This window comes from Amblyomma mixtum, chromosome 5 (assembly GCF_055824585.1).
Source record: "Amblyomma mixtum isolate Tamu chromosome 5, ASM5582458v1, whole genome shotgun sequence".
NCBI lineage: Eukaryota > Metazoa > Arthropoda > Arachnida > Ixodida > Ixodidae > Amblyomma > Amblyomma mixtum.
Window position 1 is genome coordinate 93,122,959 of NC_143016.1, and position 12,607 is coordinate 93,135,565.

General features: G+C 48.5%; 2 protein-coding genes across 7 annotated transcripts in view; one reads left to right on the forward strand and one right to left on the reverse strand.

Moving 5' to 3' along the window:
* The window catches only part of LOC149343054 (uncharacterized), an 82,176-nt gene extending 71,668 nt beyond the window's left edge, over positions 1-10,508 (reverse strand). For 2 of the 3 annotated variants that reach the window (XM_089545571.1, XM_089545572.1), the window contains exons 1-2: positions 10,060-10,508; positions 8,707-9,004 (exon numbers count right to left, since the gene is read on the reverse strand). In XM_089545571.1, the coding sequence (XP_089401697.1) occupies positions 8,707-9,004; positions 10,060-10,386 (625 nt within the window). In that variant the 5' untranslated portion in view covers positions 10,387-10,508. Of the gene's footprint in view, positions 1-8,338; positions 9,005-10,059 lie in introns of those variants that run through there. The other variant, XM_089545573.1, reaches the window with a different exon arrangement.
* Positions 1-12,607, forward strand: part of Cdk12 (Cyclin-dependent kinase 12) — a 59,100-nt gene that overhangs the window by 46,219 nt on the left and 274 nt on the right. The window contains exons 12-14 of one of the 4 annotated variants that reach the window (XR_016283090.1): positions 7,813-7,854; positions 7,980-8,085; positions 8,879-12,374. Coding sequence is in view for 1 of the 4 variants with exons in the window: in XM_089545566.1 (XP_089401692.1) it covers positions 7,813-7,850 (38 nt within the window). In the remaining 3 variants the exon portion in view is untranslated. Of the gene's footprint in view, positions 1-7,812; positions 7,855-7,979; positions 8,086-8,878; positions 12,375-12,607 lie in introns of those variants that run through there. The other 3 variants (XR_016283088.1, XR_016283089.1, XM_089545566.1) reach the window with 3 other exon arrangements.

Consider the following 12,607-nt stretch of genomic DNA (forward strand, 5'->3'; position numbering starts at 1 on the left):
TGATTGTTTAGCGCAGCTTCAAGGATTTGTAGTCATGAGTCAAAAAGAGTAGAGACTTCAGTTTTTTTTTTTTTTTCTGTAATTGTTGAATGCAGTGCCAGTACCTCTGTAACTTGATGAAAACAATGAATCATTGCATAGTTCTGTATTGCAAAATTCAAGATCAAAAGTACTACTGCAGGGAAGTTATGCCAGTCATTGTCCCTGTAACATATGACTTCCAAAGAGCGAGAACATTCCATTTGGTCACTTGTGTGCAAAAAAATTGGCTTGCGGCTCCTCTATGATCTGCTCACTTGTGTACATGGTGCACAGGCTGTCAAGATGCCGTCCTCCAGCAAAGGTGGTGGTATGCTCAGTGCAGTAGGCGACAAACATGGCGGTTAACTTAAATCGTACATCTCGTAATGAAGGTGTGATGCTGAAACAGCACAGAAGGCCACTCTTGAGGAGCACAAATGCTTGACATCTTCGCCATAACCTATGAAGCAGTAGTTGAGAAGTGCAAACATGCAGTAGTGTCAACAACTGACCGTGGACCTATGTCCTTGTTTGCAAGGGGCAGAAGGTGCATTGTGTCTTCACTTCTCTTTCCCACTGAGAAAACGTGAGCTGGCCAGGCCCAAATAAACAAGTGAAACAAGCACTATCGTTTGGCGCTTTACGATGTGCACACATCTGAGCAGCTAGCTGCAAGCAACATTATTCGTGGACACCATTTCATGCACCGCATGGGTTCCGGTCACTACAGGAGCCCGTTTGTGCATACTTCAGAATAAAAATTAAACATAGTGCATTCCTTGGCTTTGATACCTGCCTGTGCACCTTGTGCACACAGGAAGCTTTTGGCAAGCTCGTTGCAGCCTCTAAACGTAGGGTTTCTACTCCTTTAACGCAGAGTACCAAGCTTTGTACAGCCAAAAGATGAAGTTGCATTTGGATGAAGATTTTGGAAACAAGGGCGCGCTTCATCTACTAGGTTGTGAATTGTCTCCCTTGGTTGTTTAGCGACGGCATAAAAGCTTGTGCATGTGTTTTCAATAACCTGTTTGCAGTACAAAAGGAGGGGGTTGATGTGCGTTTTTCCTGTAGCAGCTTGGCTGTCTTCTAGCATTTTTGGCATAACCACCTTTGGCAACCTGCCCATCTATAGTTCGGAACCTCTTTAGTCAGACATGAAAGCTTAAATGGGGTCTTGGTATTAAACGTTATTTGTGTGGCAAGCCTGTAATGGTTCTGCATGCATTCACCTTATTGTTTATTGGTGTCGCTGGGCATTTTCTGTGCCACAAAGCGACTGTAATGCCAAATCTAGCTGTATTTCTCAGTGTTGTCTTTATCTGCTTCACATGAAGGTTCTCATTGTAATGGCATGTACTTCTGCAAGTGCTTTGACATGACATAAGTGTATTATACATAACCTGTTCCTTGGTCTGAACACAGAACACTTGTGCACATCCTATGTCTACATGCATCACACAGACAAAACATCCAACTGTGTGTCATTGTACAACTGACATTTGTGCCTTTTTTTTTCTGCCATCGTTGGAGCCCTGCTTCAGGTGAGATCGGTTCCCGCGATGAGTGATCGTCCGCACCAACATCCGTAATGACTGATGTGAAAGCATGCTGGCATTTTCATCCTTGTTTGCGATGGTTTCATGGGAATCGTGGGAACGTCCCTGCAAGCCAAGTGTTACAAAGTTGCTGTGGAATCGCTGCTGAAAGGACTACAGACGCAAAGTCATGATTTCTTGGATATATATATTTTTTTGTCTTCATCACTGATGTGTTGATAATCAAGAAACTACAGTTTGTCAGTTCACACCATTTGGGCCCCTGCTGTAGCTTTAATTTCGAAGTTGTTTTTTTTTTTTGTTTTTTTTTTTTTACTAGCTTCGCACCGGATCATTTGTGTGGTATAGCAGGGTGCCGTGGCCGTCGGCGCGAGTATTGCTAATCGTTCTTGGGTGGATCCCGTTCGTAAAATAGTCGCACCGTCGACGTCGGGAAGCGTCGAGTCGTCGCACAGCGCGCGCGGTGCCGACGAAAACTGTTGCCGAATGGCCAGAGCCGTTTTAGTATGGTTCCGTATTGTGCGAAACGCGTTGCGTCATAGACTCGTCACACGAGTTGTCAGAAGTCGCCCTGGAGTACACGCTTGAGCCAGCGTAAGGTTAATGCGGGCAGTGCACCGATATAGGCTGAGCCTAGGCGTATAAGTCGGCGGGAAGTATTTGTGCTTCGGGCGAGGGAGCGCCATTCCTAAGGGGAGAGGGCGTAGTGAGGGTCGCAGTGGCTATGAAGCTGAGGGTGGGTGTTGGGTGGATTAATCGGGCAGTGGGAGACGGACGTGCGGGGGGGAGAGAAGTTGGCCCGAAGGATGCGGCGCTCCTACGTTCTTGCGAGGAGGACGTGGGGGAAAGTTACGTGATCTTGCTTGGGAGCGTTCATGCATGGCGACCTCGGGCAAGCTTAGCGGGGCAGCCGAAGGGCGCGAGGTCTCTCTCTCTCTCTCTCTCTCTCTCTCTCTCTCTCTCTCTCTCTCTCTCTCTCTCACTCTATGTATATATAATGCCTTAATGGGGTTTAACGTCCCAAAGCGGCTCGGGCTATAAAAGGCTACGAAGTGAAGGGCTGCGGAAAATTCGACCACCTGGGGTTCTTTAACGTGCACTGCCATCGCACAGTACACGGGCCTCTAGAATTTCGCCTCCATCGAAATTCGGCCGCCATATATATATATATATATATATAGCGCGAGCGTTTCGCTTTAGTCCTGCGCTACCTGCGTTACAATTTCGGTTCGAACCTGCTGTACCGGTGATGGGCACACTTTTACTGGTCTGAAACAATGGTTTTGCCGGGTACCAGACACCAAGCGCACTCGTCTCGCGCTGCGGAGTCTTGACACTACATGTTCCGTCTCGAATGTTCGCATATTGGTGTAGTAGCGTCAGAGTTTACACCATCACGGCTGTGGTGTTGAACGCCCGTGCGTTTGTCAAAAATGGCTCGCGTGTGTCTGCTGCTTGTGGTCTTCGCAGATCGACGGTTAACGGGTCTGCATCCCGCGATAATCTGCGTTGGTCTTGGCGGCAAAAACCGGTGCGTGTTTTTCTTCCGACGCCGTTGAATTCCGCGCTAAGATAGCGGTAATGCGCTTTCGGACAGTGTGTGCGTTTATGTTGCCCCCCTAATGGTATAACATCGAATTCTGTTAGCACGATGTTTCTTGGCGTTCGCTTTCCCGACTGTCGAGCGCGAAATTCAACTTCGTGATCTCAGTTGTGCGCGGAAATGGAATTTCCATTTTCGACTAAAGTTAGGTTTCTTGGGCTTTTGCGGGAACGTCCGCACATAGTCTGGGAATTGGGGAAGGGTGTGATTGTTGCTTTTATTTTGAATTAGGTGTGCTGTCTTCCATGGGAACGAGAACAGATGTCGAAAACTGTTTTTTTTTTTTTTTTTTTTACAACTTCGCTTTGAGAGAGAGCAGCCGTTGACATTCATCGAAGTGAGCTTCGTACGTGCCTTGGCTGGGGTAGCGGAGGAAAATGGATGAAGTCGTCTGCGCCCTTTATGCGGAGTAGAGGTCGGCGGAAGAGGAGTATGTGGCCTGTAAATGTCGCTGCGTAGCGACAGTAACGTCAATGTGCTATTGTGTGCCCGAACGTCATTTCTTGAACTCTCGCTTTGCATATGTTTCCCCGCTTTATTTTTGCTACCCTCAAGCCGAGCAAGGCAAAGACGCTCAGCTTCGCCGGCGCGGGAAATGCGGCCGGACAAAGCTCTACAGCGAAACGGTAAATGCGCCCGAGATGAGGCCTGTAAGATGTGGCCACTTTTCAATCCCGACAAATGCGATCAACAAGTCGAGCTGCATCTCGTTAAATTTACTAATCGGTGGCAGTTTCTTCCCTCCTTCACGTGCGCATAACGCAAGGGGTCTCTCTAATTTTGTTGCTGTGCGCTAAGCGGAGACCTACTATTTTACGCTGTGAGACTCGGGTGTCCTTCAAAGTTAATACCCCTCCACCCAAAGTGGTGTCGGCGCCATCTGAAGAAACTGCTACTGTTCGTAGCGTAACCCAACCAACCAACCAACATCGCAGCCTGACCAGCTGCTGTTCCCGTCACCGTGCTGGCGATAACGCGCGCGCTGCAGGAATCGGCGCACAGCGCGTGTGATAGTCTGCCTTTACGTGCATTGGGCGAGAGGCAGGTTTCGCTGGCGTGCTCGAGTTCACGCAGCAACTGCTGTTCAGAAATCTGGAAACAGGCTTGGTACCAAGTTACCGATGGACTGGCATACGCATAGTTTCGTTTTGTCGAGCAGGGTTGGCGCGACAGGACGTATATTTTGGCGCCAAGTTTGAAAAGTTACGACGAAAGTTTTGGGCGGAATGTTCAAGCGTCGCACCTCTAGTCCCATGGGCCTGCGAGAGATCGGTGTGTCTGCAAAATCGTCTCGGAATACGACGGTACAGTCGTATGTGTGAAGCGCCTGTACGGCGTGCGTATTGAAGACAGTACCGGAGGAAGTGACGGAATGCGCAGTATCTCGTCGAGAGAGGATTCGTGAACGGTCGCATAACCGTTTAGACTCCTTAGCACGTGGCCTTGGGACTGCGGCGTCCTGCATCGGCTGTCCCCAGTTGTATGAGCTCGTGCCTTTCACAGTCCAATTAGAAAACTCCGGAGGTTCGCATGTCGTGTGTAGAACATGACGTGTGTCGCAAGGTAAGGGGGGGTAGAATTATTGATCGTAACTACATAGTTCTTTAATTTTGCTTGGACGCTTGAGCACGATAGTATGATGCTATGCAAGCTTGTGCAAGGCTACAGATGAGCATGACCAGACCAGAGAAGTGCCTTTTGACGCGGTGTATATGGATGTCGGTACGGGGTGCCGCCGTTGACAATCGGCTTTCACCGCATGGAAGACGAGCCCACAGACCCCGATGCGTACATGTTGAACTTTGCTGCAACCGTGATAATGCTGGGATAGCACCGAAGCTTGGTTTTTCTCGGACAACCGTTAATGAATTACTAATGAGTACCTTTCTATTTATTTTTTCCTTTTCGGAAACGTTACACACAAACTTTACGGTGAAGGTCGGAGTGCGGGTGGGAAAGTAACGTGCAGGAAAGTAACTCTCGAGGACCAGACCGGCGGAATGTGAAATTCACAATACCACGTGCCCCGCACACAAATCCCATAATTTACAATTCGTATTACAACTATACATAAAACTCGTACATACCCACATTCGAGCTTATACGATGAGCTCGCACTTGTGTACCTTGCCAAGTGATGTGATAGTGGGGAATGAGGAAATTTTTCTAGAAATTATGGTTCTGTATATCCGCAAACTGACAGACATAATCCAAGAGATTAGACTTCCAATTTCTTTTATTTGAATAACGCCATTCATGTACCATAAGTGGAAAAAGCTGTGCGAGAGTGCGTGAAATAGATTTGTAATGTTTAACACGTTTTTTAGTATGGAAATTATATGCACGTTTCTGATCTTTTGAGCCGTTTTAATGTTGAACATTAGCATAACGTAACGTTACTGCAACTTGTGCAATAATTGACATTCTAGTTTTTGTGCTACTTAGGTTTGTTTTTCTTTTTAAAATCCGGGGCTCGTGTGCGCTAGCCGAGTCCTACTTGCACGAATGCTATCCAGCCCACTCCCACGGGAGAGTAATCCCCTCCTAGATGCCTACATATCCGTCCTTGACGGTTCAACTTTCGTGAGCGTCAGTTAGCGCCCAATCTCTCGCATTGCCCGTTTTTTGTGGCCAAGGCGAATGATTTGATCGCGAGCAAGCTTGTTCGCACATGTTTGAAAACAGTTGTGCTTTCAAGCCGTACTTTCCCGCTGTGTGTGTGTGTCTACCCCAGTGAGGCATTCGTTAGACCTCTGCGAACGTGCGCAGTTGCTATAGTTAGCAGTTGTATGCTTTGTGGAACACGTGTACAATCAATGGCAACCACTAAAGGGCGATATTACGGCCGCTGGCTTGAGGGAAAGGAAGGGGGGAGGGGTGCACAGCTGTTGCTCCAAGGCGCCGGTGACGCTGCGCGCGTTGCTTAGCAACAGGCGTCGAGAGAAACCATCGCCGCCTTGAATGGTTTTGGGGAAAGGGCTCAGCGGCTAGTTTCGCTTGAAGCGCTTGTTTCATGTGCGTTCTTCGGTTTCGTTCGCATCTGTTTTCGCGACACATTTGTAATGAAGCCTCGCACACTCGAGCGTTCCGCCTAGCGTGTGCTTGTAGTCGAATGGAAAACAATGAACTGTCGTCTGCAAATAGGAAAAAAAAAACGCAAAAAACCGCTGCGTTTTTTTTTTCTCCCTGGAAGTGACAGCACTGCGGGCAAGATTACTTGCGCTGCGATTCGAGAATGGACCGGCTGGTGGATCTGGATAAGGGATGAATTTCTGAAATGGAACGCGGATCACGTGTTGCAGGTGCCGCTCGAAATCGCGCAAAGCAGTGACGTACGCAGTGGAGTCGAGTGGAAGCAACCGGGAACATTGCTGTAACCTACTCCACTTCGGGGGGGAGGGGGGGTATTCCGCGGAAGAGTACTTAAACTTTAATCTTCACGCCCCCCCCCCCCCCCCCTTTTTTTTTTTCTGAAAGGGGCTCAATGCTCAAGAACTTGCATTCGTCTCAGCTGAGGTCAATGTGGAAGCTTTAAACGCGTGTTGCGCAACTGTGGTAATAGCAATTGTCAACTGCAAGGAATGCCTTGCCGCGCCGCGCGTGTAAGCATGGATCTCGTGTAATGTAGTGCAAAGTTTAGCATGGCGTTCATCGCTCACGCTGCCGTTTTCCGGCCCATGGCTACTACCAGTGCGCATGCGCAAGTGGCCTGCACCTCGACCGCCGGAGCTATCTGCGCACGCGCAACGGCGCTGGCTCCAACGCTGTCGGCGTGCACTGCGCGAAATTTATCGAATGCTTTAAAATAGCGCTACCAGATTTGGGCTACGATCGTGAGATTTAGACAGCTGAATGCAATTTCGTGCGGAAAATATGCAATACATGAAATACAGGTGGGGTTAAAATGGTGCAGGCTAGGTTGAAATCTAGGGAATTGTGTTGAATGCTGTAGTGACTGTGCTAGGCATGGAAGCCTGGGCACCTTAGTATTTATGGTCACTGAAAGGCACGTTATTTGTGCTTCCGCTGTTGTGAAAGCAAAATTAAAATATCGGAAACAATTTCTGGTTCTGTTGCCTGCAGAATATGTCGTGTTCTATAGCAAACATTAATGACTTGGTTTGCTATACCATTATACCGTGACTTGGAACTGTTGTAATCAAGGTCCATTTACATTGCAAATATGTAAAAACCAAATGTTCCTGCTTTTTGTCCTTATGAGAGGACTCCACGTCAATGGGAAAAGTTGCTTGGTGTCCTCAGTAGAGGCATCCAGTGAGCCCTACTGTTCCTGCTGTACACTGTCAAGTTATGTGTAATTTATTCTAATTTATTGGGGAATTATGTGCAGGCAAGTTAACTATGTGGAGTGCCTCTTCGCAGCCAGGCACAAGTTTCTGATGTCACTAAAGCAGGGCAGTCATCACTGCTTTGGCCTTTGTGGTGGTGGTGTTGGTGTGTGGAATGTCGGAAGATTGTAATTTTTTTTGTTTTCTGCTGTAACTGGAACTTGCTGTCCCTCTCTGGTGGTGTTGGTGTGTGGAATGTTAGAAAATTGTAGTTTTTTGTTCCTGTTTTGCTTTTGACGCCTACATCAAACACCATGTGTAACTTTTGACTCGATCTTTGCAGGTACCCCTGTGAAAGCGGTGAACAGTAGTGCTAGCTGAATTGGTGAGTCTGGACGTGTTTGCATTTGCATTCGAGTTTGTCTCTTAATACACGTTTGAATAGCGCTTTGATTGTGGTACCCGTTTGATGTTAGCACTTCTATGTGACCGTGTAATTTTTTTACCAAGTTCTTGCAAGGAAATCGGCAGCACTGCCTTGGCGAGAGGAGAACTCGAGTTAGTGGCACACGTGACCAGTTAGGCAAGAAGCTAGAGAATTTCTTGCTATCACCATGTAAGTTGATCTTGCTTTTTCTTCTGATGAAGTGTTGTCAAGAGTTATGCTTTGTTGCCAGAAAAAGTAAAGGTTTGTGCGGGGTGCGTTGGGTTACTGTGAGGTATAGCACCCCTGCATTGAATCGATGAGTTTTACAAAAGATTAGCTTATCTAGGCTGCTCAGCCAATCAGAGTAGCGTAGCGAGCACACTATGAGACTATTACACCAGCCGGTCTTAAGCACAGGACATGGACTTGGAAACAAGCAGTGTAATCAGTGATGCGTTTTATTTACAGCTTGATGGAGTGGCACGTCACTTGGCCAGCAATGTTGGCTAGGGCAGCATCTGTTTCCCTGGCTTTTTAATTTTATTAATGGACTGCATCTGTGCAGACTGAATCTTTTAAAAATGTGAGCAGGTGCAAATGCCAGGTACATAGCATGCTAACATTCATTCGGCAGTGGAGCTTAGGCACACTACCGAACAACGCTGCAATACGTCACAGAGGCCAGTGGCCCAAGTTAATTCAGTAAGTATGGCCCGCTTGAGTGTGCATCCGTAAAGCATTGGCCTTGGAAAAGATAGGGGGGATGCACCACCACTAGCACTGCTTTCTGCCATCACTAAGAGCACTGACTTTGGTCTGTGGCTGGCTGATGCCTCGCCGAAGGGTTGGCAGCACTCTCTGCTGTACATTGTCCGCCGCTGTCTGACGTTGACAAGCGGCAGGCAGCCTCTGGAGCTGAATCTGCCTCTTGTGTGGCCATGGTGCATGGCATGTCTTGCGTGACTCGAACCATGTCTTGCAGCTCTGCCCACGGGTCCTCGACCATGGACGGCTTGACGTAGCTCCCGGAGCTGCCACCAGATCCCCCGTAGCGGGGCGACGAATGGAACGGTGACCCCGACCAGCTGGATGCCTGGGACCCCGAAGACTGGACATCACGGGAAGGAGAGCAAGAGAAATAAATGGCAGGCACCAGCACAGGGCACACGCAGCAGCACTCCGCTGCCTCATGCAGTGCCACACACTACATTTGGGGGAAGCTGCTCATCGCCGTGCGCAGCTTTTGGTCCATTCTCATTGCCGCCCCCGACAATACTGAATACTGACAGTGCTGCCAAACAGTGATATATGAAAGGTTTGTAGGACCAAACTGCCATTAATTCTAGAGGCGCTGCGCTGTTGTTACGGTACAGTGCAAGCTTGGTTCTGGGCATCTAGTGTGTGTTCGACGGTGGACTAGTTGTCATAAAAACTGTTAAATGTTTTTTTCCCCTTCATCCCCTTCTTCATGGGCATTAGGGTACATGATGAAACATTCCTATTTATGCTTTGCATCTAGGCTGAATTTCAGTGGGGCTTTAACCTTATCCGATCACAAGATGAAGTGCCAATGTGGCAGAGCCATAACCACATTCATGTGTTTGAAGACATGGCTGGGTACATAAATGATGCGCATTGCAAGGTTCCTACTATTTTAGTGGCCTTTAACTCTGGCGTTCGAGTGAACGAGTGGATGTGCATGGCTGAAGTGTGTACAGGGAAAGCTTGTGTAGCATATGTCTGAAGCGTTGTTGGAGCCGGTTATTTAAATAAATTAACCTAAGTCAAATAAGGTCTCCTGGCACTTTGACACGAAGATGTAAGCGCCTGTGAAGACTGCATGGCCAAACTCGCGCGAGTGGTTTTACAACTATCGGCCGCGAGGTAACGTGGATGTGTATGCAGGCGATTCGTGTGCTTATTGTCCAAATGCAACGGTCTAACCACGCGCTCCGTTTCTTTTTTTTTTTTTTTTTACGTTGCAATAAATGCAGACTGCAGGCGACTTCCTAGCTCCTGACAATGCGATCGCGCGTGTCGACCATGCAGTGTCTCGAGTTGACGGGCTGCGCAGCTTCGGGTATACTTCAGCGGTATTTAAGTAAGTCGCTGCGTCATGCAGAGAGGTCGCGTGCATTGCTGTAGATAGATTGGAATGCCTACCCGTGGGCTAGAGTTGAAACGCCTTTGTGGATAGCTCTGGCGTTGGCCTTGCGACTGCCATGGCGATCGGGGCGAGCCGTAGCTCTCCCTCAGATACTTTGGTTGTCTAGGGTGGCGGCCAAATACGGGCGTGCTGAATCTGGGGGAGGAGAACGGTGATGTGTGAGCAGAGTGGTTCTGGCCGCGTGGAGACGAGTTGGGCGCGGAGAGAGACTGCTGCGATGGGCCGCGGATGGGGCTCTGGAACGGAGATGCCGGCGGTGACGGGAAAAGAAAGCCCTGAGCGAACATGGGCCGATCGTCCCTCGTAGAATTGTCGTTCTGCATTGCACTGTATGGGTGCTTATTTTCGGCCCTACCGGTTTAAGAGAGTTTCAAAACGACTTGTTGTCCATCGCGCGCGACAGCGTCATATCAAGCGGGCGCCATTTTTACTCGTCGCTTGTGGCTACATCAGCGGCTTGGCTGCGGTTGGCTATTGCCGGCCAAACAGACGTAACGCTCGCTGGTGGCAGTTTCCGGCAAGGCGCGTCAGCTAGTTTGCCCGTCTGTGCGGTCGGTATTTCGTTTGCGTGCAAAGTTATCGAAGTTAAACGGAAGGAAACCGTGTGGGTAACTCGTCGTGTAGCCAAGCGAGATTTCGAACGCAATCTGAAGGAATTTGAGAGGGTGCGGTTGCGCGGTCCTCTGTCTGGATTCCTCGCTGACCGTGGAACATCTTTCGGTGATTGCTATGGTGAAGGAAGAACAAGTGGAAACTGAATTCGAACTCGCGAAAACTGCTGTGGTCGTGTCTCTGGAAGCAAAGCATTGAAAGGTGGATCCGGGAATGTAAGGACTGGGCTGATAGCTGGTTCGCAAGCTCTGCAAACTCTGCTACAGCACCGTCGGTGCGGCGGAGCCATCTCGTAAAGCCAGTGACTGCTACACTTAAGTGGTATTGCCTGCGGTGGAAATGCTTCTGGGAAAACGGTGAATTTCCTGCTGACGAGCATTGTTTATGCTCTTGCGCGGTGCAGTGGATGTAGTGGTCGACGCACTATTAGGCTCCTTCAGCGGTGTGCACGCTGTTGCTAAACATATCTCGCGTTGTAGTAACTCGCGACTCATTTGCAGTTCTCTGGCGCCGCTTTTGACTTCGTAGAGTACGACCTGTGTATAGGGGGTTAGTTTTCCTGCGCCGGGGCCCCAGCGGTTTACCGTCACGCACCGTGGAACTGCGTTCCTGCAGTTGGACCTTCCCGCTGCAAGAAAAGCATACTGCGCTGAGCGACGCAATTTTGCGGTACGTGACTGGACCGCCTGGAGGCACTCGGCTATTCGTTAGGTCAATCGAAATACCTTACTACTACACTCCTGTAACTGCGACACACCGTGCTTGCTAAAGTCAATGCTCTTGGAGCCGTGGTTCATAGCATTCTAGCGTGAAGGTGCCGACGCACTCGTGAAGAGCATATTCAATGCTGCTCCCGTCGTCGTTGCGAACGAGTTCGGCATTTCGGATGCATGGGTTGTTGCCTGCGAAGACGGCGGAGTCTACGAGCAACAGTTTCGAAATCTGGTCGTTAGGTGTGTCACCGACTGTACAGGTGTCATTGCGCCTCTTTTGACTTACTGAAAGTGAGTTGGAGGTGTGGACCGGAAAAAATAAAGGGAAAGAGAAGTGTACAGCCACTAGTACCCAAAAGGGTTGTGAAAGGTGGGGCATTCGATATGTTATTCATAGAGGTTTCTGCTTAGTACTAAGGAACATAATAGGTGCTGGAAGTTAAAATTAAAAACTGAAGGCAGTGATTTCACCATTCAAGTAACAACCTGTGCGCTTGCTCCTCTGAAATTGCTTAAAGTTATAATCGCAAAAGGAAACTAGGACTGCACTACTTCAAGCATAGACTACAAGCCTCTCTAGCTACTGGCCAACGAGCAATTTATTGTGCTGAGGGGCCATACCTGTCAACAGTGTAAATTTGTCTGCTTGTGAGGTGCTATGCTTCAGCGTGTCTGGGGCTTAGACATGACTGTGATAAAGTTCTCAGTATCTTATTCCTGTTTAAGTGTGACATGTCAGTACATGTGGCATTTGAAAGTGTAACCATGATGACTGACAGTAAGCAAGCAACTGTGTTTCCAAGTTCTATGCAATAGCTATGGATGCAAGTTCAAAATAGACATTCTGAGTATAGCTGCGTATGTTGTGTGCGTGTAAGTAAAGCCTGGGAGTATCATCAGCATTTCATGTCAAATGAAGTTGTTCTGGCAGTTTATATTGTCTATCATGTACACCTGGCATAATAAAATGAACTTATCTTGTACAAGTGTTGCAAAATTCTAGCACACAGTGACACCTCTGTGGCAGACACCGAAATGTTCACTGGCATTAGCTCCAAGGAACGGTATTGCACCACTTTCTTCTCTATGTGAGCATGTAAAGTTAATATGAACTGGGCTGTGGTGATAGCCTGCTGAAGACACATTCAGTGTGGTCTGCACATTTTCATGCAGCTTCTACGTTTTGGTGATAATTTGTTGGGAGCATCAGTTTGGCATG